The sequence below is a fragment of the Cervus canadensis genome, chromosome 1 (genome assembly GCF_019320065.1).
Source record: "Cervus canadensis isolate Bull #8, Minnesota chromosome 1, ASM1932006v1, whole genome shotgun sequence".
In the NCBI taxonomy this organism is placed as follows: domain Eukaryota; kingdom Metazoa; phylum Chordata; class Mammalia; order Artiodactyla; family Cervidae; genus Cervus; species Cervus canadensis.
The window spans coordinates 32,738,218-32,761,293 of NC_057386.1; the positions used below are offsets into that span (position 1 = coordinate 32,738,218).

Sequence of the window (23,076 nt, forward strand, 5' to 3'; positions counted from 1 at the left end):
ACATTTTTCTTTGTTCAGTCACTAAGTCGTATCTGACTCTTTGCAACCCCATGGACTGCAGCACACCAGGCTCCTCTGTCCTCCACTATCTCCCAGAGTTTGCTCAGATTCATGTCCATCGAGTCCCTGATGCTATCTGTCTTATCCTCTGCTACCCTCTTTTTTCACCTTCAGTCTTCCCCAGCATCAGAGTCTTACATCAGGTGGCCAAAGTATTGGAGCTTCAGCTTCAGCATCAGTCCTTCCAATGAATATTCAGGTCTGATTTCCGTTAGGATTGATTGGTTTGATCTCGTTGCAGCCCAAGGGACTCTCAAAGAGTCTTCCCCAGCACCACAATTCAAAAGCATCCGTTCTTTGGCACTTGGCCTTTATGATCCCACTCACATCCGTGCATTACTACTGGAAAAACCATAGCTTTGACTATATGGACCTTTGTGGGCCAAGTGATGTTCTCACTTTTTAATATACTTTATTTGTGGACTCGGCCTCAAAAAAAGGGGTGGGGGGCCGAGGGGAGTTGCACGAGCAAATGTAAATCCTTGAGGCGGCAGCATGTCTGTCTTGTCACAGGAACAGTGAGAAGACCAGTGCCTCTATGGCAGGACCAGTGAGAAGAGAAGGAAGAGAAGAGATCAGAATGGTACCAGGGCTCTGACCTTAACGGCCATTAACTTATTGAATGTTCCACCTAGTGGCAAAATCACACACCATCCTCCAAGAAGAGACACTCAAAACCTGGTGGAAGGCACAGGAGACAAAACAGAGGAGCAAATGAGAATTCTGGTTCCATCCTGATCAACTAAGGTGCGATTAAATCCCGACGGTCCAAGCAGGATATACTACTTTCATCCCAAGAACCTCTTTTAGGAAACCCAATTCTGGTTCCCCACTAGAACCGGTTACTAAGCAACAATTGTGGGCGGAAAGAGCCTAGCCCCGCCCCTGGAGGACTCAGGCGTTTCAGGATCTTCATCTTTAAGATCTGCCTTTTCAACTTTTCGAAAGGGCGGGGCAACGAGCGCAGCTATTACCTCCTTCTCTCCGCCCCGCTGGCTTTCACGTGTGTTCGGTCGCTCAATGACAGCTCGTCTTCTGGGACTTCCTGGTTGTTGGGCCCAATCAGAGTGCTCTTCACGTCCTGACCATTGTCAGCCCGAGGCCAATCGCCGTGCCTCTAAAACGCCCCTTAAAGGCGCCGCCAAGGCCTCCCGAGCCGGGGCGAACCAATTCCTCGGTTCCTGCCCCCAGCTGCAGTATGGAGTCGCCCCGGGGGCGGCCTGGGCCCGAGACAGACCTGCTAGCTCTGGGGGAACAGCAAGCTGCGATCTTCGGCGACGGCCCGAGCCAAACGCCCTCTGAGCGGCCCTCAGGCCTCCGACTGTCCGAGGAGGAAGAGGGAGAGAACGTTGGGGGCGCGAGCTGCCACCCCAAGGCGTCCCCGAAGACTTCGAGCTGCAGCTTTGTCCACCCTCCGGAATGGGAAGCTCCGGAGGACAAGCCGGGCTGTGGAGGGACGCTTTCTGGGGCAGGGAGCCGCCTGGGGGCACCGGATCCGGAATTCGACCCGCACGGGTCCTCCCGGCGCAAGGACCCAGAGCCGCCAGAGGACAAGCCTGAATCCGAGAGGGTCTGCCGTCGAGGGAGCCCTGTAGGCGGCGGGATGGATGTTGAGCAGGAGAAGGAAGACGACGACAAGGCGGCGGCAGCCGGCAGGGGTAGCCGTTCTTTCTCCAGCCGCCTTCAGGACAGCCGCAGCTTGGACGGGTTGAGCGGGGCGTGCGGCGGCGCCGTGTCTTCAGGGGGTGCAGAATCTGGCGCAGGCGGCGGGCGGCGCGCCACTATCTCCAGCCCCCTGGAGCTTGAAGGCACGGTGAGCCGCCATGGCGACCTCACCCACTTTGTCGCCAACAACCTGCAACTCAAGATCCGTCTGAGCGGCGCCCCTCAACCCCCGCCCCCTGCCCCTACGCGGCCCTGTTCAGCGCCCACACCCACTCCGGCCATCCCTCCCATCGACCCCGACGTGCTGCGGGACCTGGAGCGGCTGAGTCGGGAGCTGGGCGGCAGGGTGGACCGTCTGCTTCGCGGGCTGGGAGGTGCGGTGCAGGAGCTGACAGCTCTGAGCGTGGGCTGCATCCAGACCTACCGCGATGCAGTGGACTCTCTAGGTGAAGCTGTGGACATGAGCATCAAGGGCATGTATACCCTGCTGGCGCGCTGTGAAGAACTGGAGCGGGCTCTGCAACCGGTTCAGGGACTGGCGCGACAAGTCCGGGATATCCGACGCACCTTGGAGGTGTTGGAGGCCCTGTGCAAGTGACTGAGAAGGCAGGAGAGGCCTGGCAACGCCAGGGACCAGCAGGATCCTTAAGGACTCTTCAAGGAGCCCTGGTGGGACCTGCCTGCTGAGAGGAGGGAGGCCTTTATATGGGAGGTTCTTCCAGATACGTTTAGCAGGCCGGCGACCATTCGCTGGGCCTTATGCAGGTGTACATGGGGAAGTTCTAAAGACTCTCCTGGTGGGAGGGTATGATGCTCTGCTTCTGTTCGGTTGGCCATCTGCAGCTACCTTGTTCTCCCAACTCTTTCCCAGTTAGAGCACCGTCTCTGGAAACCCGGGGCTTTAGGTCTGGGCTTGGGAGATGTGACTGTCATAAGTTATCAAGAAAGGAGAACAGAGGAGGCCCCAGCCCCCACTGTGGCCACTCTGACCTCCAGTGGTCAATCTCAGGTGCCAGGGGCTGTGGGAGCTTGTGTGGTCAAAGACCACACACCATGCAGACAACGACGCATACTTGCAGATGGATAACCTCCTGCTTCTGCCCTTTGGCCCTCTACCATCTCATTTCCCCAGTCATAACCTGGGCGAAGCTAGAAGGAATGTATTGCATGGTGGAGGAGGTGCGTTGGGAGGGGTCTCTCTGCTCTCAGGGTTCAGATAGAATTGTTGCTGGTTTTGAAGCCCACCTGTTGTGGAATGTTCTAATCAGTTTTGGCTTTCTGAGTTTTTGTGGAATTAAAGTGCTGCTGCTGCTAAGGCTGAGGCTGTGTCTGTGTGGGGTTACAGGGATTGATGAACCAAAGTAATGGGAATGAAGGTCAGTCTTTTCGTGGAGTTTTCTTGGGACTGGTGCTGGGAGTGGGGTGGGGGTCTCAGGCCACATGTGGAAGGATATGGTTCCTGCTCCTAAACAGCAGATCTGAGGAAAGGTAAGACACAGGTATGGGCTGAGAGATACAGTAAAAGCAAGGAGATCTAGAAGAAAAAAGGGAGGAAGTGTTGTCTTCTCAGTTCCTGAAGTGGACAGGCAGGGACTGGGCAAACTGAATATCTAGGTTCTAGAAAAGACTGGAAACACTTGCTAGCTCCATTCTTGACCCCATTTCTCACACTCTGCTTGCTGATCAGTGCCCTATGAATGGTCTAGGATAATCTGTGCCAATTTCTGGCCGCCTTCGTTTACAGTCACATGGTAAATTCCAGAAGCTCCCGTTATGGTGCGATTTAGAAACAGATCACAATACAGATCCAGTTCCGTTAAATTGTCCTGCTCTAACAAGACACTAGGTCTTTGGGCTGAATTTAAACACGTTATTCCTCGAGGTATGAAAAGTTCCGGAACTGGGAATATTGTTTCACACACCTTCCCTAACAACAAGAAATTGGCAGTAAATTCTTTAAAAGAAGACTATGGCTCTGGCCCGTACGGGGATCGAACCCGCGACCTTGGCGTTATTAGCACCACGCTCTAACCAACTGAGCTAACCGGCCAGCTGACAGTAAATTCTGTCAATGTGAATCTATGTAAAATACAAATTACTAATCAGTCCTATCTGTGAGAAAATCTCAAAACGGGTAAGCTTATTTGGGGAAACAGGGAAACAGACTACGAAAACGGAATCACCTATCATTTCGGGAAATAAAGGCGAAGCCAAAATAGTGGCAATCACAGATTATGCAAATAGGTGCTTGACTGGCAGGTCGCCGTGCCAACATAGAGCGCAAGACTATGCACTTAGCACTTAGCGTTGAGGCGCATAACCTGAAATAGAAAAGGCCGTCTGATGGCAACCGGTAGACTCCCGAAGAGATGTGAAAAATTATATATAAGCCAGAAGCCTACGACTCTTTCCTCGAGATGTAAAAGCAACCCCTGCCTCCGGAGGCACCGCTGGGATTCGAACCCAGGATCTCCTGTTTACTAGACAGGCGCTTTAACCAACTAAGCCACGGCGCCCCGCGCGTACCCCTTCTCGCCTCGTTTCCCTGGCCAGGTCAGCTCCAGGTTAGGTGAATGAATGCCGGGGTACCTTTCTAATTTTCGGTCGTACTGGAAAACAAGGTAGGAGGTGCGAAATCCACGGCTGTAAACGGGATAGGTCGGAAGGATGACACAGAAATTGAATCCTGGCAAACAGAACGTAAGAAGAACAATTCTTGGGCTATAAAATATAAACAAGGCCGCGGGAGTCGCAGGCCGACGAGGATGGGATTCGAACCCACGCGTGCAGAGCACAATGGATTAGCAGTCCATCGCCTTAACCACTCGGCCACCTCGTCCACAAGAAAATAACTTAGGATCTCCTCTCTGGGGTCTGGATTCTTCCTTCTCGTAGAAAGCGTGAGCCCAACTACGTCGCGTAGGGAGGGTTTCCCGAGGGATCCCGCCCGGCACCGCGAGGACGACTCGCAGGGCTCTGGCTGCCGAGCGATATTCTAGCCTGCGCTAGCACCCAACTCGGCGTTGAGATTTCCCAGTCGTGCGTCACTCCTCAGGAGCCCCGCTATCCGCCCAGATTTACAGTCCCCGGATCTACGGCAAAAACTATCGCGAGATCTTGGAGCTTCCCCCCCACCCCCCCGACGGGGCGACTCGGGACTTGGAGCCAGGGACCCTCCCCTTCCGGCCCCTATGAAGTGTTTCTTCTCTAATCTGCGGGATGGGACTCCAACAGAGTTGCAAATAAGGAGAATAAATAAAAATTACCCGAGCTCTAGAAAAGCGAACGCTGACCCCGACGTGATTTGAACACGCAACCTTCTGATCTGGAGTCAGACGCGCTACCGTTGCGCCACGAGGTCGGCCGGCCACGGGGGTGGACAGGTCTCCCCATGACGACTGGACGGTGAGGCGGCCGGGTCCGGCGATCGAGGTGCCGAGGGCCTTCTGGAACTTCTAAAATCCCCCGGTGTGGTGTTTGCCCTCTCCCTCCGGCCTCGTGGGACCAGCAGGGCCCGCCACCCGCAGGGCAGCGGCTTTGTGGGCTCCGGGTTCATCGGTGCCCCGACCTCGTCGCCGGCCTCCTGCAGACCGTAAGGCGGCCCTGAGCTGGTTCCCTGGGGGACCCAGAGCTCACAGCCCATCGGGGACGGACTGGCACCAAAACGTGTGGAAGGACGGAGAATACCAGGCCGAAGGTGATGGAGGCACGTGTCGGGGACAGAGATTAGCTTTTTCAGCCGTGAGTCCCCTCCCGGGCTGCACTTACCAGCCGCCTGCGGAGCCTTCCAGGTAGCTAGTCACAGGCCCCAAATTTGGAGTTTCTGGTTTAAAGATCCAGGGTAGAATCTTGGCATCGGTAACTTTGTCACTTTTGACGATTCTGAGGAATCCCTTACCTACAATGAAATGCACAGATCTTAAATGTTTATTTTGGTGAGTTTTGAAGAATTTACAAGGTTCTTTCTTATCTTTTCCGAGTCGACCAGCGCCCCTCCCCTCCCGCTCTTCACAGAGGCAACCACTGTTCTGATTTCCGTTGACATAAATATCTGTACCTGTTAAAGCTCCCCAGGTGAGACCAGGCTGGAAAGAGGAATACCAGAAGCTGGAAGAAACGCTCGCCCCGCCCCCGCCCCCGCCCCCACCCCCCAGACACACACACTTTTGCTCATTTGCTTCTTGAAGGGTGAAAGAAGTTCAAGGGTCCAATACCGCCAAAGAAAGTTATCAGGGACTACAGACAAGTCAAAGCACGCCGAGAAGCCTGACCTTAATTGACTGGGCAACATTCTTTAAGAGCCTTCCCTCTTGGTTGTCATGACACTGCTGTCTGCTGGCTTTCCCCTATCTTACTGCCCCTCTCCCTCCAGTCTTTTTCTGTCTTTTTTTTCCTAGGAGTTCTGTCTTCTCTCTTTATGCTACACACCTTCCCTGGAGTAAACCCTTCCCTGGAGTCAGCCATCACTTTTGTGCTGAGGGCTCCTGAATCCTGCTCCCACCTCTGGATTCAGTCTAGTGCCTGCTGGACACCTTCACTTGACCCTGTCATCCTTCGGAAACCTCCCACCTCAGGTGGGACTCAAACCCACAATCTCCCAGCTGAAACCATACACCTCCTGTCAGGACTTATGAAGCTGAGGTTCATTAAGTCTCCTCATAGAAGGAATTCAGGGAGAGGCAAAGAGATAGGTAAGAAGTAGATCTATTGAGAGAGACATGACATGAGTTTGAGTAGGCTCCAGGGTCTGGCATGCTGCAAAGGGTCGGACACAACTGAGAGAGTAAACTGAACACACTCCATAAAAAGTGTGGGCCATCTCTGAAAGAGCACTGGGAAATATAAGGTGGTTAGTTTTTATGGTCTGAGTAATTTCAGAGGGTAACAATTGGGAAGATTATTCCAACTACTTAGGGAAGTGGTGAGGATTTCCAGAAATTGGGCCACTGCCCCCCTTTTTGGCCTTTTATGGTCTGCCTCAGAAGTGTCATGACGCCTGTGGGGGTGTCCTTTAACATGTTAATATATAGGATGGGTGTGTAATAAGGTTTAAGGTCAACTGGAAGTTGAATCTTCTGCCATCTTGGGCCTGAACGGTTCTAAGCATTTTTCTCTTCTATCCAGTTCTCAGTCGCTGCGTCGTTCTTTTAAAGGTTGTGCCCTGTCCCCTTCCCTCTGGTCTCATTCCCTTCCCAGTCTTCTGCACTCCCAGTTAGAGGCCAAGCTGAGGCTGGGATTCATCTCGACTCTTCCCCCTTCCTCGCTTCCCATTTCTAGTCACCAAGTTCACTCAATTTCATTTCCTTCATAATTCTGTTCGCCCTCATTCCCTATTCCCACTGCCATCTTGCTGGATGACTGTAGTAGACTCCTCCCTGATGTCTCTGTCTCCAGAATAGTCAAAGAGAATCATCTTTTAAAATGCTGACATGATTCCATCATGCTGTGACTTAAAATCAATACCATTGAAACTGCACAACTCAGATGGGATTCGAATCCAGCCAAAACTGACTGGGACTTGAACCCTTGGGTTGGGACTTGAACCCACTGTCTTCTATTTAAAATTGCTAACCTAGTGTGAAAAACTGATGGGAAACGTTACAATGGGTGCTTCAGTCTGCCTACTCCTGAACCTGATGCTCAGACTAAACACCAGAAAAAGATAGACAAGCAAATGTGGTGTGCTGCCTGTTAAAAGCCCAAGGCGTTAGTCATATACATTTTCAAGACAAAGGATCCTACATCAAAATGCCATACTGGTAATTTACATAAGGTTTACCAAGGTATATAGTCCAAGTAAGCATTTACAAAGGGAGGAACAATTCACCATGACTCTCGACCCTCTACAGAGTTGGGAAAGGATGCTGTTCTTTTAAGTTTTAAGAAGTAACAACAACAACAAAAAGTTACACTGCTAGCGTTAGAAGAAAGGGGAAAAAATTGATCTGTATAGTTGAGCAGTCACTCCCATCTGGTTAATATGTAATGCAGATGCACACTGCACTTTAGGGAGGGAGGGACAAGGCCCAAACAAACACACAGAATTTTATGTTCAGTTTTTCTTGTCCTGCCTTTAAATATAAATTTTGTTTTATCACCAGAGTGAGGGAATTCAAGGCTAAGATAGCTGCATAACAAACTTTGCTACTTCTTTAGTTTGCTACCCCAAGCACAAACCCCTTTGTTAATTCTTCACAAACAATATTTCTTTGTCATAAAACGACATATAAACAGCCTCCCTTGGTCTCTTCCATGGTCCTTTTTCTGTGAGATTTCCCTGTGTATGAATTAAATTGGATTTTTCCCCCTCCTATCAATCTATCTTATGTAAATTTAATTATTAGATTAGCTAAAAGAACTCAAGACAGGGGGGTGGAAATTTCCTCCGCCTGGACAGAACTATTTGGTGATGTCTGGGATTTGCTTCAAAATAATCCAGTGGGACCGGGAGGCAGAATATAACTGAAACAAGGTTGGCCATGTGTTGGTAATTGCTGAAACAGAATGGTAGGCTTCAAAAGGGGTCGTTACCTTTTGAATGAAAAATAATTTATTTTTACATACAATATGTTTGAATATTTCAGACTTAAACAACGCTTTTCTAAATTATTTTATGGCCAGTTCAGTTGTTGGAACATGTGAGTTCCAGCCCTGGGTCAAGTGGCCGAAGGACCCTTGGTCACTTGCAATACCACTTGTAGCCACAAGGTGGCTCCAAAACTCTCTTTGGCGAGTGTGGAGCAGGCTTCTCTGAACCAAAGACATGGAAAGGGACAGGACTAAATGCCTGCTGTTTACCCATTCACAAAGTGAACTGTATCTCCCGGTTCTTACTATCAATAGGTCCCCAGGTAGGAAGGCTGTTATGCGCAGAATGCCCCAAACTTCAAGCTGCTGGGTCCCAAAATCTAACAGTCATTCTTGACCCCTTCCTTCTCTCACCCACACACATTCCCTGTGGGTGAATAAAATAGCCTGTTTGTGGTCTATCAAACACACGTTGTACATCTGCTTTAATTATTTAAAGGGTACACTGACCAGACTTTTATCTTCTAAGACTCTAGATTTCTTCCACTTCACTCCACCTCTTTCACTCCGGTACTATTGATCTTGGCTAGAGACCTTATTCAAATTTTGCCAACTTTCCCACTAATGTCCTTTATAATAAATTTTGTTTTTCTGATCCAGGATCCATTAGGATCACACATTAAATTTCAAATTTGTCACACCATTTTAAAAAACATTATTTTATTTAAGTGTAGTTGTTTGACAATGTTGTGTTAATTTCTACTGTAAAGCAACGTGATTCAGATATAAAGAATATATATCTTTTCCATTATGACTTATCATATGACATTGAATATAGTTCCTGGGCTATACAGCAGGATCTTGTTGTTTATCCATTCTTGTTATATCTCTTTGTCTTTCGTGAACTTGAGGAAACATCTTTTGACTATCTCTTTGACATCTGAAATTTTTCACACACTGGTTTAGAAAAAGGAAATCCATTTAGTACATTGGGGACCTGCAAGAGAGAAAAGCATTTTCTCTCAGTTTTGACATTTCCTAAAATGAACTTTTAAGAACAAATGATCTATTTTCAAAGAAAATTTCCTTGATCACATTGTTCTAATATTTCCCTTTAAAATTTTTATTTATTACAACTTTTACCGTGCAGATTTATTATTTGTTGACGTGTTTGTCAATCTCTCTGACCCCAGGAAGGTAGAGACTTCTGCCTTGTTCCTCAAGAATATGAGCCCAGCACAGTGCCTGGGACTTATTTGTTGAATGAATGAAGAAATTAAAAAATGCCTCTTGGGCTTGTAGTTTAGACCTGTCTAAGAGGCACTGAGATGGAGAGTAGTAATAAAAGAAGTGTTCACATACTGAGATATAGGAAAGTCATTCTGGCTTAAATATTACAAAACTTGAATTTTATCCTAACTAAAATAGCCTGTTTGTGGTCTATCAAACACACGTTGTACATCTGCTTTAATTATTTAAAGGAAAGGGTACACTGACCAGAAGTAAAAAATGCCCATGTTAAAAAAAAAGATTAAATGCCCCTCTTCCTGGGACACCTTCGATGTGATGATAAGAGATGCTTTCCAGGTGCCAAGGCCATGCTGACCTGCTGTGTATTAATCGTCTGGTCCTTAAAAAAGAAAAAAAAGAAAAGAAGAAGAAGAAATGCAACCCTGACTTGGATAAAGTTCTTTGTTCTTACAAGATGCAAAACTGCACTGAAAACGATGCTTCGCTGAGGCAGTTTCTCAGGAGTAATCTGGGAAAGGAGCTTCCAGGCTACTCCTTAGTTTGGCTCAGATAAACCTCTTTTCTATTCTTATTATGGACTATCCATTATTATTCTTGGGAGGTGACCTGGTTAGGGGGTGGGGCCCCGGAGGTTGTGACTTGACTGTTAGCCATGAATTCTGGAGAGAAGTTGCAGTACTGCAGGAATCACCTTTAAGGTCCGAAGGTCCGTGAGGTCCCAATCGTGAGAGATGCTTGCACTATAGCTGGGCAGACTATAGCTGGCCACACCTCTAAGAGATAAGGAAATCGTTGTAGAGTCTGAATTTCCGCCCTCGACTCTTGCCTCCCAGGGACGCGGGGTTTCATCCTCTTCCTCCACTCCCTTTTCTGGTCCCGTATGTCCACTTCCTTCCCGCAACAAGCCTCTCATCCACACCCTAGTTCAGGAGAGGGGCTCTTTTCTGTTCTCTGCAAATCCCTCACCAATCTGAGCGAACTGGGTGGGGGGAACCAGAATCAAGGAAAGTTCAGGTATACGGTCCGCCAACAACCAGGGGCTCCGGGACAATAAAGGGACATCCACCTCTACAAGTTCGGCCTACGCCAGGGAGAAGCTCCACGGATACGGAGGATGGAAGAAAAGAGAGTGTCCAGGCCTCGGGCATGTAGACGCACTAAGGCCGACGTGGTGGTTGGTGACAGTGGTGTCCGGAGGGTCGTCCTGGGCAAAATAGCAGGGGCTGGGGGCCAGGCCGCTCCCGGCGTGGGGATACCGGGAGAAGCGAGTGTCCGAATTTCCGTTCGCCAGTGCTGTGTGGGCAGACTCGGCAATGCGGGACAGCGCCACAACACACTCTCAGGTTGTGCAGACAAGTCGTCTGCACGTGGGGAGGAATGCGGCTCGATTCTCCGTATCCGGTCCGGATCTGCACAGGTATTGTGCACCCGGACCAACGTTCCCCAGAGGCCTGGCGGCGGCGCGATTATTTGCCGCTCTCGCGAGACTTTCAGAGGTCCCGTCGTAGCGCTCGTTTTTGCCGTTACCAAGGCAACTGAGCGGCGCCAGCGTAAGCGGGAAGGCGGCGTACGTCGAGTTTTTGTCTGCTAGCTTGGGAGACTTGAGGAGTGACCCTCCTTAAGCTTCCAGCTCCAGAGACCAACGGCCTCTGCTCCAGGCGGTACCTCTTCCCCTGAGGACCATGGGCCGGATCTCGGGGCTCGTGCCCTCTCGCTTTCTGACGCTCCTGGCGCATCTGGTGGTCGTCATCACCTTATTCTGGTCCAGGGTAAGACCCATGGCCCGCTTCTCGTTCCTCCTTCCAATTTGGGGTGGTCTCAGCCCCAACCCACCCTTTCTCCCCCGGGGCCTTACCCGGTGGGGTCCTCCCATACCCCGCCGCCAGACCCTCTTTCAACTTCTCTTTCTTTCTGCCCTGCTCCCTAGGACAGCAACATCCAGGCCTGCTTGCCTCTCAAATTCACCCCTGAAGAGTATGAGAAGCAGGACATTCAGTGAGCATGTGGGACAGGGTGGGCAGAATTAAGCAGTAGTGGGAGTGAAGGGGTCTTAGAAAAAGTCCAGAAGGCCTAAGCCACTTCCTTCTTTTCTACAGGCTGGTGGCAGCGCTCTCTGTCACCCTGGCCCTCTTTGCAGTGGAGCTGGCTGGTTTCTTCTTAGGAGTTTCCATGTTCAACAGCACCCAGAGCCTCATCTGTATCCTTTCTACGTGTACTCCTTTCCTCCTCGGCCCTTGTCCACCATAACGCCCTTCAGCCACTTAATTAGGCCTTTCTGGCACAATGGTGTTTGCTCTAGCAGGCAAACAGAATCCCTCCTGTGGAGAGATGTTAGGCAATGTGGAAGATCTGATACAATCTCTAATCACTTTTTGAGCTCCTACTACTCACCAGGCACTGGAGATCTCAAGCTGGGAGTACAACACAGTTTTCTATCTTGAGGAAGAGGCAGACACACAGACATCTGTAATTCAGTGTGATGAGCACAGGTGCCATCAGATGTAAAGATACAAAGCACTATGGGAACGCAGAAGAAACATAGGAAGTGAGGAAGATGGATCAGGGAAGGCTCTCAACACCAGCGTGCTGGAGAGTGATCCCAGCAGTGTATTGTGTCACTGTGAGCATTTCTGTGTGCTTGGAGTAGATTGGGAGTCTACTACTTCACCTGAAGGGTCCAAACTAGATACGGGATGGAGGTAGCTTGGTTTCCCCGCAGTGCAGGCTCAGCTCTGGCCTCTACACATAGCCATCCTAAAACCCAAAAGTCTGGGCTGCTAGCTCTGGCCTTTGCAGTGTGGTAAAGGGAGCAAGAGATGTCTTGCTCACCAGGAGCTGATTGTGAATGCAGGTGCCAGGCCCATCACCAGCCTTTTCTGGCTCATCACTACCTGTTGATCCAAAGGCTTTCCTTGACTCTGGTGTATTCCCAAGCCATCGGGGCTCACTGTGGTGCATCTGTGGCCCTATCCTTCTTCATATTTGAGCGTTGGGAGTGCACCACATATTGGTACATTTTTGTCTTTTGCAGGTATGGTAGCACCTAATGTTTGAGATGTTTGTTTACTTTAAATCTGAAGATTTGCCTTCCCAGCCCTTTACTCCATGCGTAAGATACCAGATCCACTCAACATTCCCGAGTCTGTTTGAAGTCCTCCACTCCTCCACTTCAGGGGGTGGGGGGTGGGATCGCTGGCTTGGGGATCTGGGTGTTTTTATTAGAAGAAACTCTGAACCCATCACCTACCTTCCTCAGTGCCCTCCCAGCTGTCACCGAAATAACATTATTCATCAGCGTCTTCGGGCTGAAAAAGAAACCTTTCTGATACCTTCGTGACTGGAAGTAGGGATGAAGGCTGAAGGAGCGAAGGACCACTCACCCTTCCTGGAAGAGGAAGGCTTCAGCCCTCCTTCTAACACTGCATTTGGTGAAGGATGTCAGTGTCAGGGTAATTATCTCTCGAGTCTGGGATTATCTGCGTTTTGTTTACAGTCCTTTGTAATAAAATATATTTTAGGATAAGATCAAAACTTAACAGGAATTCCTAGAGGCATTCCCTGGCTGTCCAGTGGTTAGGACCCCACGCCTCCACTGCAGCAGTCACGGGTTCAGTCCCTGCTGGAGCAACCAAGATCCTGAATGCTAGGCAGCGTGGCCAAAAGAAAAAAAAAAAAAATCAAGACAAAAATTTCAGGAGAAAATTGGGGTGGCCAAACTACTGTAGAAACGGAAGGCTGTTTTCCACCCTTGCGCTGTAAGATACTAAATGTCGCTTCTATTTTAGTTAATACGGTAGATTTCTGGCGGAAGGGAGTGGGCGGGGTTATGTAAATAAAGTGATGCCTAAGGGTAGTACCTCGAGCTCTTAAGTGAGTGAAGCATTCTGGGAGGGATTAGCGTTTGCTCTTTTGACAGCCAAATGGGAAAATATATTTTAAAACATCTGCAAATAAATTGAGCAACAGAAGTGGAAGAACCTGGATAGCTTCAGGTTGCTCGAGCTAACATGTCTTTTACTCACCCTCCCTGATAGCGGAGTCTTTTCCCTGGAGTACGGAATATGGCAGGCTTATCGGTATCGTCAGGTGGGATAATCCTTACCTGTTCCTCCTTTTGGAGGGCAGAATAGAACATGATGATTTGGAGCTCGCATGATTCGTGATTAACGGCTCTGCATAATCAGGACTTGCAACACCCTGATTGCTCCTATCTGATTCTTCCTGACGATCCGTGGTATTAATGTACTTTACGGTTAGATTTGAGCTTTTTCTTATTGTTCAGTTGTATTTAAAGTAGTGTGGTGTTGGTACTTTTCACTTTCATGTATTGGAGAAGGTTATGATAACCCATTCTAGTGTTCTTGCCTAGAGTAATCCCAGTGATGGAGGAGCTCGGTGGGCTGCCGTCTATGGGGTCACCCGCAACTTAGCAGTGTAGGTTCTTATGGTGTCTGTAACGTTTGGGTGTGTTTTTTTTTTTTTTCCCCTAAGGGTATTTGGTTTGGGTATGTTTGTGTAGTGTACGGTGTCTTGGACTGGATAGCTGTTTCGTTTTTTTCACTGGTTTTTTCCCCAACGCCAGGGATCCAAGCCACGTTTCGTTTCCTTGCATGAGTCCCAATTTGCTGGTTAGTTTTTGTTTGTTTTTTCCTTAATTTCATGAAGTTTACTGAAAGAAATGTTCTGTGTACCTCCGATTTTCCAAAAAGTGGTTCTTTCAATGTCTGTTATATTTGATGTCATGAATGAATGCGTGTCAAAGCTTCTATCTCGCCATGCCAGGAAGGGTCACGTGCTAAAGGGTAGACTTCCCTGGTATTTGGGGTGCCCAGCCCAGAAACATGACAAAGGTCACTTGTTTACTCAGTAGTCTAATTAGAACACCAACCCTAGTTTCTGTCTGGTAGCCCATGGCTAGAACATGTTCAAAAGAAAGTTATTGAAATACACTATTTGGCATTAGAGAAGAGTCTAAAGTTCTACCTTGTGTCACAGGGTAAATGTTCTTACAGGGACACAGTTTTTTTTAGGAAAGATTCAGTGTAGAGGTTTTTGTTTTTGTTTTTGTTTTTTTTAGTCCTACCACTTTATTGCTACCAACCCATCTCCCTCCACCCTCGTGCACAATGCCCAGTCATGTAACCCCATGGACTTCAGCCCGCCAGGCTCCTCTGTCCATGGACTTTTCCAGGCAAGGATACTGGAGTGGGTTGCCATTTCCTTCTCCGTAGAGGTTTTAATCTATATACTTTTTAGTCCTAAATGGTGGAGGCCAGGCCATTCTAAATAAGCAAAAGTCATCAAAGGATATCTTTTCTGGTGGAGCCTCCTCAAGTGATGCTTTCTGTTTGCTCGCAGCCCTTCCTCGTTGAGTATTCACTCAGTGAATACTTATTCAGCACTTACTATGCACTATAGTGAGTACCGAGGGAATAGATGTGAATGTGAACTATACTCGGCCTGGGCCATCACAGATATTATGGCTCAGGGAAACAAAGAACAATCTCTGGTACTCCCAGAGTACTTTAATAACAAATTATGATAAATGCTGCAAACTCAACTTGCAGATGCTATGGAGTAGGGATAACCTGCCCCAGGTGGCAGGAGTGTTGCTCCTACAGGAGCAGTTTGAGTGAAGCCCTGGAGTGTGGCTGAAGCAGAGAGTTAGAGAAGCAGATTGTCCAGGAGGCAAGAAAGGCTGGTCATGGTTACTGGCTTGACCAGGAAAGTCATATCCCCTGACAAGCCTGACTTTCACCACACCCAGTGGTGTGCTTACTGATTTGTGAAAGCTGTTTGTTTTTCCAGAAACATTATGGACTGATCGTCAAAAACAGCAATATCAAAAATTGAACATGTAACCTTGCAATTAAATGAATAATATTTCTAAAACAGAGGGGGATTTTTCTGGCGGTCCAATGGTTAAGACCTAAAACAAACAAACAAACCAGAAAACCCGAAACCAGAGTAAGAAATACTCATCACTTCCTGGTTATTTTATAAATTTACTTTTATATGATTTTGAGGTTGTTTGCATTTATAGTATCTGTATGGTGGGAATACGATAAAATGATGTACTGCTTTGTATCTCTTTCCAGTTTATTTAGTGACATTAAGTTAGTAATTTGAAACTGGCCTAAGTGGGAGTATTTATTCCACAGAATTGGCAAATGCTACATATCAGGCTTTGTTGATTGTCTAGATTTTGAAAAGTGATGGAGAAAATGTAAAATAATGCAGGTTAAGTCTTTAAGTGTCATGTCTGTAACTGTTATACTATAAATATCACACACACACACACACATACACAACAATGAAGTATTCCCCCACGATTTGAAAACTTATCAGCAAAGAATCACTCAAGTCATTGAGGAACCTGTGAAGTTTCAACATATCTTCAGTGTTTCATTTTTATCTTAATAAAAAATAAATAAAAATATCAACCAATGTTTATGTTAGAACTACCCTTGTATTAATACTTACGATATAATTCCATTTATGAAATCATGGATACAAGAGTAGAATTTACGATAAAGATATTGTATATTTTATTATTTGCAGATTCTGTTACACATCCTTTATATCAGCAAAATTTATAATAAACTTTACGTACACATTTGAATGCATACTTTTCTTGGAGAGTGGGTTATTAAACATTTATCAGCACTTTCTTGCTCCTCCAATCCTAAGAAATTGTTCATCACCAGTGAGTTCCTTGTTCCTAAATCCAGAGGTTCTTTCCAGACTTTGGCTCGACTTCTTTTCCATATGTTGACCATTCCCCTCATTTGAAAGTTGTTCTCCCTTCCTTTCTGAAAATTAGTTCCACTGGCTTACCTCCAACTATTCTGGCTGCTCCTTCTTAGACTCATCTAATGAATACTGATTGAAAACTCACAGCTGACCAGCCACTGAGGACACATTATAGGGTTGTCTCCTCCCTTTCCCCTGTAAATGTTGGTGGTCACTCCTCCTTGGGGACTTCATCCACCTCTTGTCTTCAAGCATCACCTAAATGGTGCTGGTTTCCAGGCCTTGGCTCTGTTCTGTGAGCCCTAGCTGGAGGCAGAGACTGGAAGTGAGCTATGGAGTGATTTAAAGTGTACCTGCTCTCCTCCAAGGTTATGTGATGGCCAATAAGTCACTTAACCTCTTTGTGCCTCAATTTCTTCATCCACTTCAACTATATATCTCTTAGTCAACACCAGATGCTTTGCCAATTAGCACCAAAAATAGGTTTTCATTTTATTGTGAAATTAGTGGCTTGTTAATCAGCATAAGCCAATCATGAAGAAACAAATACTGCTGGATTCTACTTATATGAGGTTCCAAGAGTTGGCTCAAATTCATAGGGCTGGACGGAGAAGGCAATGGCACCCCGCTCCAGTACTCTTGCCGGGAGAATCCCATGGATGGAGGAGCCTGGTAGGCTGCGGTCCATGGGGTTGCTAAGAGTCCGACACGACTGAGCAACTTCACTGTCACTTTTCACTTTCATGCATTGGAGAAGGAAATGGCAACCCACTCCAGTGTTCTTGCCTGGAGAACAGCATAGGGATGGAATGTAACAGAACGGTGCTTGCCAAGGTTGTGGTGGGTGGGCGGGGGAGGGAGGTAAGTAGTGTTTCAGTTTCACAAGGTAATAAGTGTTCTGGAGATTGGTTGTATGATGATATGAATATACTAACTACTGAGGCTAATAGAGTTTTGCCAAGAGAACACACTGGTCATAGCAAACACCCTCTTTCAACAACACAAGAGAAGACTCTATACATGGACATCACCAGATGGTCAACACCGAAATCAGATTGATTATATGCTGTGCAGCCAAAGATAGAGTAGCTCTATACAGTCAGCAAAAACAAGACCAGGAGCTGACTGTGGCTCAGATCATGAACTCCTTATTGCCAAATTCAGACTTAAATTGAAGAAACTTGGGAAAACCACTAGACCATTCAGGTATGACCTAAATCAAATCCCTTATGATTATACAGTAGAAGTAAGAAATAGATTTAAGGGGCTAGATCTGATAGACAGAGTGCCTGATGAACTATGGTTGAAGGTTTGGGACATTGTACAGGAGACAGGGATCAAGACCATCCCCATGGAAAAGAAATGTAAAAAAGCAAAATATCTGTCTGAAGAGGTCTTACAAATAGCTGTGAAAGAGAAGTGAAAAGCAAAGGAGAAAAGGAAAGATATTCCCATCTGAATGCAGAGTTCCAAAGAATAGCAAGGGGAGATAAGAAAGGCTTCCTCAGCAATCAATGCAAAGAGATAGAGGAAAACAACAGAATGGGAAAGACTAGAGATCTCTTCAAGAAAATTAGAGCTACCAAGGGAACATTTCATGCAAAGATGGGCTCAATAAAGGACAGAAATGGTATGGACCTAACAGAAGCAAAAGATATTAAGAAGAGGTGGCAAGAATACACAGAAGAACTGTACAAAAAAGATCTTCAAGACCCAGATAATCACGATGGTGTGATCACTCACCTAGAGCCAGACATCCTGGAATGTGAAGTCAAGTGGGCCTTAGGAAGCATCACTACGAACAAAGCTAGTGGAGGCGATGGAATTCCAGTTAAACTATTTCAAATCCTGAAAGATGATGCTGTGAAGTGCTGCACTCAATATGCCAGCAAATTTGGAAAACTCAGCAGTGGCCATAGGACTGGAAAAGGTCAGTTTTCATTTCAATCCCAAAGAAAGGCAATGCCAAAGAATGCTCAAACTACTGCACAATTGCACTCATCTCACATGATAGTAAAGTGATGCTTAAAATTCTCCAAGCCAGGCTTCAGCAGTATGTGAACCGTGAATTTCCAGATGTTCAAGCTGGTTTTAGAAAAGGCAGAGGAACCAGAGATCAAATTGCCAACATCCATTGGATCATCGAAAAAGCAAGAGAGTTCCAGAAAAACATCTATTTCTGCTTTATTGACTATGCCAAAGCCTTTGACTGTGTGGATCACAATAAACTGTGGAAAATTCTGAAAGAGATAGGAATACCAGACCACCTGACCTGCCTCTTGAGAAACTGTATGCCGGTCAGGAAGCAACAGTTAGAACTGAACATGGAACAACCGACTGGTTCCAAATAGGAAAAGGAGTACATCAGGGCTGTATATTGTCACCCTGCTTATTGAAGTTATATGCATCATGAGAAACACTGGGCTGGATGAAGCACAAGCTGGAATCAAGATTGCCGGGAGAAATATCAATAACCTCAGATATGCAGATGACACCACCCTTATGGCAGAAAGTGAAGAAGAACTAAAGAGCCTCTTGATGAAAGTGAAAGAGGAGAGTGAAAAAGTTGGCTTAAAGCTCAACATTCAGAAAACTAAGATCATGGCATCCCGGTCCCATCACTTCATGGCAAATAGATGGGGAAACAGTGGAAACAGTGTCAGACTTTATTTTGAGGGGCTCCAAAATCACTGCAGGTGGTGATTGCAGCCATGAAATTAAAAGACGCTTACTCCTTGGAAGGAAAGTTATGACCAACCTAGATAGCATATTAAAAACCAGAGATATTACTTTGCCAACAAAGGTCCATCTAGTCAAGGCTATGGTTTTGCACACAGGTAGAATGGGAATGTGTATATTATTCCTTGCAGCTTTGCTTGTATTGGCAAAAGATTGGAAACAAATGTCTGTCAACAGGGGATTGGTATCATTACATAACCATGAAATACTGTGCAGCCAGGAGCAAAGTAAACTTTATACATGGTCCTGTAGCAATCTCCAAGATAGTTAAGTGACAAAAGCAAGTTGCAGAACAGTTCGTGTAGTGGTCTTCCATTTGTGTTAAAAAAGGAAAAAAAAAAACAAAACGGAAAGCTATATTCACATAGCATCTCTGGAAGGATGCAAACTACTGGGAGGACTGGTGGCTGAGTGGTGGAAGCTAGGGGAAAACTGGGAAAAAGGGTAGGAGAGAGACTTTCTCCATATGCTCTTTTGAACTTTTGGAATTTTGAACCATGTTCCTTAAAAAAAAAAAAAAAAACCTAGTCTTTTGAAAGATTGTGAGCCTGCAGCTGCTTCTGTTCCCTGTCTGGAAATGAAGCTAAGGCAGAGGCCAGCAGGGCTGGACATGGAGAAACCAATCACCAATGACATCAAACAAGCACCTGGATCCTGCTGTTTCCAGTCACTCTCCAGTCATGTGAGCCCTTAGAGTCTCCTTTCTGGTTTAAGTCTGTCTGAGCTGTGTTGGCAAGTGTCTTGATCACTTGCTCATTACATCTGTCAAAAATCCCAGTGGGTGCTTCTTTTTTTCCCTTTAGTTTTGTTGAAGTGTAATTGACAAACCTTTCTTTCTTTCTTTCTTTTTTTTTGCTGTGCTGCACGGCTTGTGGGATTTTAGTTCCCAGACCAGGGATTGAATCTGCACCCTCAGCAATGAATGAGCAGACTCCTAACCATTGGACCACTAGGGAACTTTCCCATGCTGTGTTCTCATGAACTCTGTTTTGGTTTGGTTTTTTTTTTTTTTCATGAACTCTTTTCTTATATACTAGTGTAGCTCCAGGTGCCAGCATGGTGCCTGGCATAGTGAAAGAGCCCTCATAGTAGAGTGAAAGAGGCCCGGGGAGAAAGCAGCTTACTTGAGGACATCACTCAGAGAGATGGGACCAGAACCCGAGACTCCTGGGTATCAGGTCAGATCAGCTGACTCAATTCAGCAAGTGTTTGATACAGAAGCTTGCTAACCCCAGTGAATTTCTAATGAATGGAAGGTTGCAGAATGAGAGTTTGGGATCAGGAGGCCTCCCAGGCCTGCAGTGTGGGGTTCTCCTTTGAAACACTCCTCACTGAGACCATGCTTCACTGTCATTCATTATCTGCTTGCCTGTCTGGTTTCTGCGCAGAGCAGGGAAAACTATACAGATTAAAAAGATATCACTTTATTATGTTTTATACAAAAAAATTTTAAGAGATATTCTACATATAATAAAAAAGTTGACTACCCAATTTTAAAAAAGACCCTATCAAGGCATTTCTCTGACCCTAGGTGTCTCCACATGTAAAATCAAGACAATATCTACTTTGGGATTTTCCTGGTGTTCCAGTGGTTAAGACTCTGCACTTCCAATGCAGGGGATATAGGTCCAATCCCTGGATGGGGAACTAAGAACCCACATGGCGTGGGGCACAGGTTAAAAAAAAAAAAGGAAAAAAAACAACAGTGCCTACTTCACAGGATTGCCCTGTGGACTGATTGGTCATGGGAAGTATTTACAACAATGTTCCTAAAAGCACTGTTGTAACAGTGACAGAGTTGGCAACCACCTAAAAGTCAGTCGTTGGATTCCCTGGTGGTCTAGGGTGAAGACTCCACACTCCCAGTGCAGAGGACCCCGGCTGGACCCTTGGTCAGGGAGCTAAGATCACATATGCCCCACTGGTAGCCAAAAGAAAAGAAAATCCACAGCTGGTCCTTGAGGGAACTAGTTAAAGAAACTGTGCTGAGACTTATAAACATGGAAGATTGGCCATGAGCATTTGTCTTCTGTGCCTTCCATAACTTAACTGGATAACAGGAGTCAAATAGGCATATGTCTACATGGACTAAAGAAACAGTGGATAAAAAGATTTCAACAAGGCTTTGGAGGCTAACAGTGGCCTAAGGGTGTTAACAGACCCATACCAAATAGGGCATGATGCCAGAAGATCCTGGAGGTCTCCAGACTCCGGGTCAGGGCCTGGCTGAACACAGAGGGGGCTGAGAGCCTGTGTTCAGCGTATTGAGACACTTGGGTCTCCTTTATCCTCTCACATCCAAGTCATGAACACTGCCCTTCCACCTGCTCATTTTGGGGGAGGCTTTGGACTTGGGACACCAGGCACCGTAGGGGTGAGGCTTGAGGCTAGAAACAGGAACCGCCCTCAAACCCACCCCCACCCCCTCTGCCACACACACACACACACACACACAGGGCAGAGACAGAGAATGGGGGATGTTTTCCTCTCAAAAAACTGAATGGCCCCAGAGAAGTTCTGTCACTTGTCAACATTTGGGAGTCTGCATGAAAAGGCTTCCACTGTCCTATAGCAAAGCCCAGTCAATGAGTGCCCTTCCCCTGCGCATGCACACACACATACACACACACACAGATCTTCCACTCTGCTTCTTGGTGGCTATTAAATACTAACCAGAGAGCCAAGGACCAGCAGACATTTAAAGAAAGCCTCCAAAATAAAAGAGAGATTCCTCCCATATATTTCTCCCATGTATTAAAAAAAGAAAGCCTAAAAAATAAATAAATAAATAAAAAATTAAAAAAAAAGAAAGCCTACCAAGAAGTCTGGAAGAAACAGAGATACTAGGGAGCACAAGAAAAAAAAAATGTCAAAAAAAAAAAAAGAAAAAAAAAGTCTATAATTGGAAAATTAGAGGGAAACTCAATCATATAGTGTGATAACATTTGTATTTTTCAAAAGAAAAGTATCTATGTCTATGGCTATGTTTGTCACTGCACTGACCATTCTGGAGGATTTACAAGACTGGAGACAGCAGCTGTGTGGAGTAGGGGTCTTGCGTGGCTCAGGACAAAAATTGGCTGTACGTTCTTTTGTACCTTTTACATTTCGAATCTTACCAATTTCTTAGTTTACAATATAATGCTGAATTTTTAAAAGATAGATGCAGAGAGATGTGAGAGGATCTTGCATTTTGGAAATTTTTTAAAAAGATAATCAACATCTATCTTTAAGGATATAGAATAATAGAAAAAAAATATATAACAAGAAAACTTATTTCCCCAAAAGAAGGAATACATGAACACTTCCAGAAAGTAAAACAAAAACACAAAGTGGGGGACATTCAAGAGAACTTCAGCTTTATGTCTAGTGTTCTAATATTTTCTTTTTTTTTTTTTCATTTATTTTTATTAGTGTTCTAATATTTTCTTGAGGAGAATGGAGTCACATTATTTGTGTAATTCAGACTGAGTGTGGGTGGTAATCTACGTGAAGTTCCTCACAGGCAATAGGTACTTGGTAGTTTCCCTTCCCTCCAGGAACCCAGGGATTGGCAGGCAGCCCCGAGTCTTCCAGATTGGAGGGCAAAGTCAGAGGTCACAAGGTGTGAGAAGCTGATAGAGTGGTGGGGCTGACCCCTTGTCCCCAATTCAGGCAGTGCTCCCTCAGGCATGTTGCTCCTACTCCGGATTAGAAGGCCTTTTCTGTACACACTTTGTTGAGGGACACACAGTGTCTCTGAAATGAATTACTAGTTTGGTCAGGTTTGACTCATGTGGATGGAGCAAGTTCATGAGTCAGTGGGACAATGACCCAGCCTCCTTCAACCCCAACTTCAAAGTCAGTTGTTAGAAGAGGAAAAAGTCATAAAAGAAAACCTTTATTAAGACTTTATTAAAGGTCTCCTCCACGTCGCCTACATCAGAACCATTGGAAGTGCTTGTTAGAAGTGACCCTGGGCCTCCTCCCACATCTTTTGAATGAGCCCTGGGAATGGGGCCTGGAGATTGATCTGTTGAATGTAGAAGCTAAGATCTCACTTAATACGAATATATTGATTTTTCTTTTGGTTCAGTGTGT

The 23,076-nt window shown here is 46.3% G+C and overlaps 2 protein-coding genes and 5 non-coding genes across 7 annotated transcripts; 3 read left to right on the forward strand and 4 right to left on the reverse strand.

The window, feature by feature from the left end:
* Positions 1–1,039: 1,039 nt before the first annotated feature.
* Positions 1,040–3,040, forward strand: BORCS6 (BLOC-1 related complex subunit 6). The gene has a single exon (XM_043474784.1). The coding sequence runs from the start codon at positions 1,259–1,261 to the stop codon at positions 2,321–2,323; it is 1,065 nt and encodes a 354-aa protein (XP_043330719.1). The 5' UTR covers positions 1,040–1,258; the 3' UTR covers positions 2,324–3,040.
* Positions 3,041–3,701: 661 nt separating this feature from the next.
* Positions 3,702–3,775, reverse strand: TRNAI-AAU. The gene has a single exon. It is a non-coding gene; the product is annotated as a tRNA-Ile (tRNA).
* Positions 3,776–4,167: 392 nt separating this feature from the next.
* On the reverse strand, positions 4,168–4,241 carry TRNAT-AGU. The gene has a single exon. It is a non-coding gene; the product is annotated as a tRNA-Thr (tRNA).
* Positions 4,242–4,482: 241 nt separating this feature from the next.
* TRNAS-GCU lies at positions 4,483–4,564 on the reverse strand. Its single transcript has one exon. It is a non-coding gene; the product is annotated as a tRNA-Ser (tRNA).
* Positions 4,565–5,014: 450 nt separating this feature from the next.
* On the reverse strand, positions 5,015–5,086 carry TRNAW-CCA. The gene has a single exon. It is a non-coding gene; the product is annotated as a tRNA-Trp (tRNA).
* A 5,954-nt stretch (positions 5,087–11,040) lies between these two features.
* TMEM107 (transmembrane protein 107) lies at positions 11,041–16,130 on the forward strand. Its single transcript, XM_043474797.1, has 5 exons — positions 11,041–11,273; positions 11,432–11,499; positions 11,601–11,701; positions 12,439–12,535; positions 12,761–16,130. Exons 1-5 carry the CDS (start codon positions 11,187–11,189, stop codon positions 12,828–12,830), a joined length of 423 nt encoding a protein of 140 aa, XP_043330732.1. The 5' UTR covers positions 11,041–11,186; the 3' UTR covers positions 12,831–16,130.
* Positions 13,584–13,720, forward strand: LOC122425399. Its single transcript, XR_006264833.1, has one exon. It is a non-coding gene; the product is annotated as a U8 small nucleolar RNA (small nucleolar RNA).
* Positions 16,131–23,076: the final 6,946 nt, after the last annotated feature.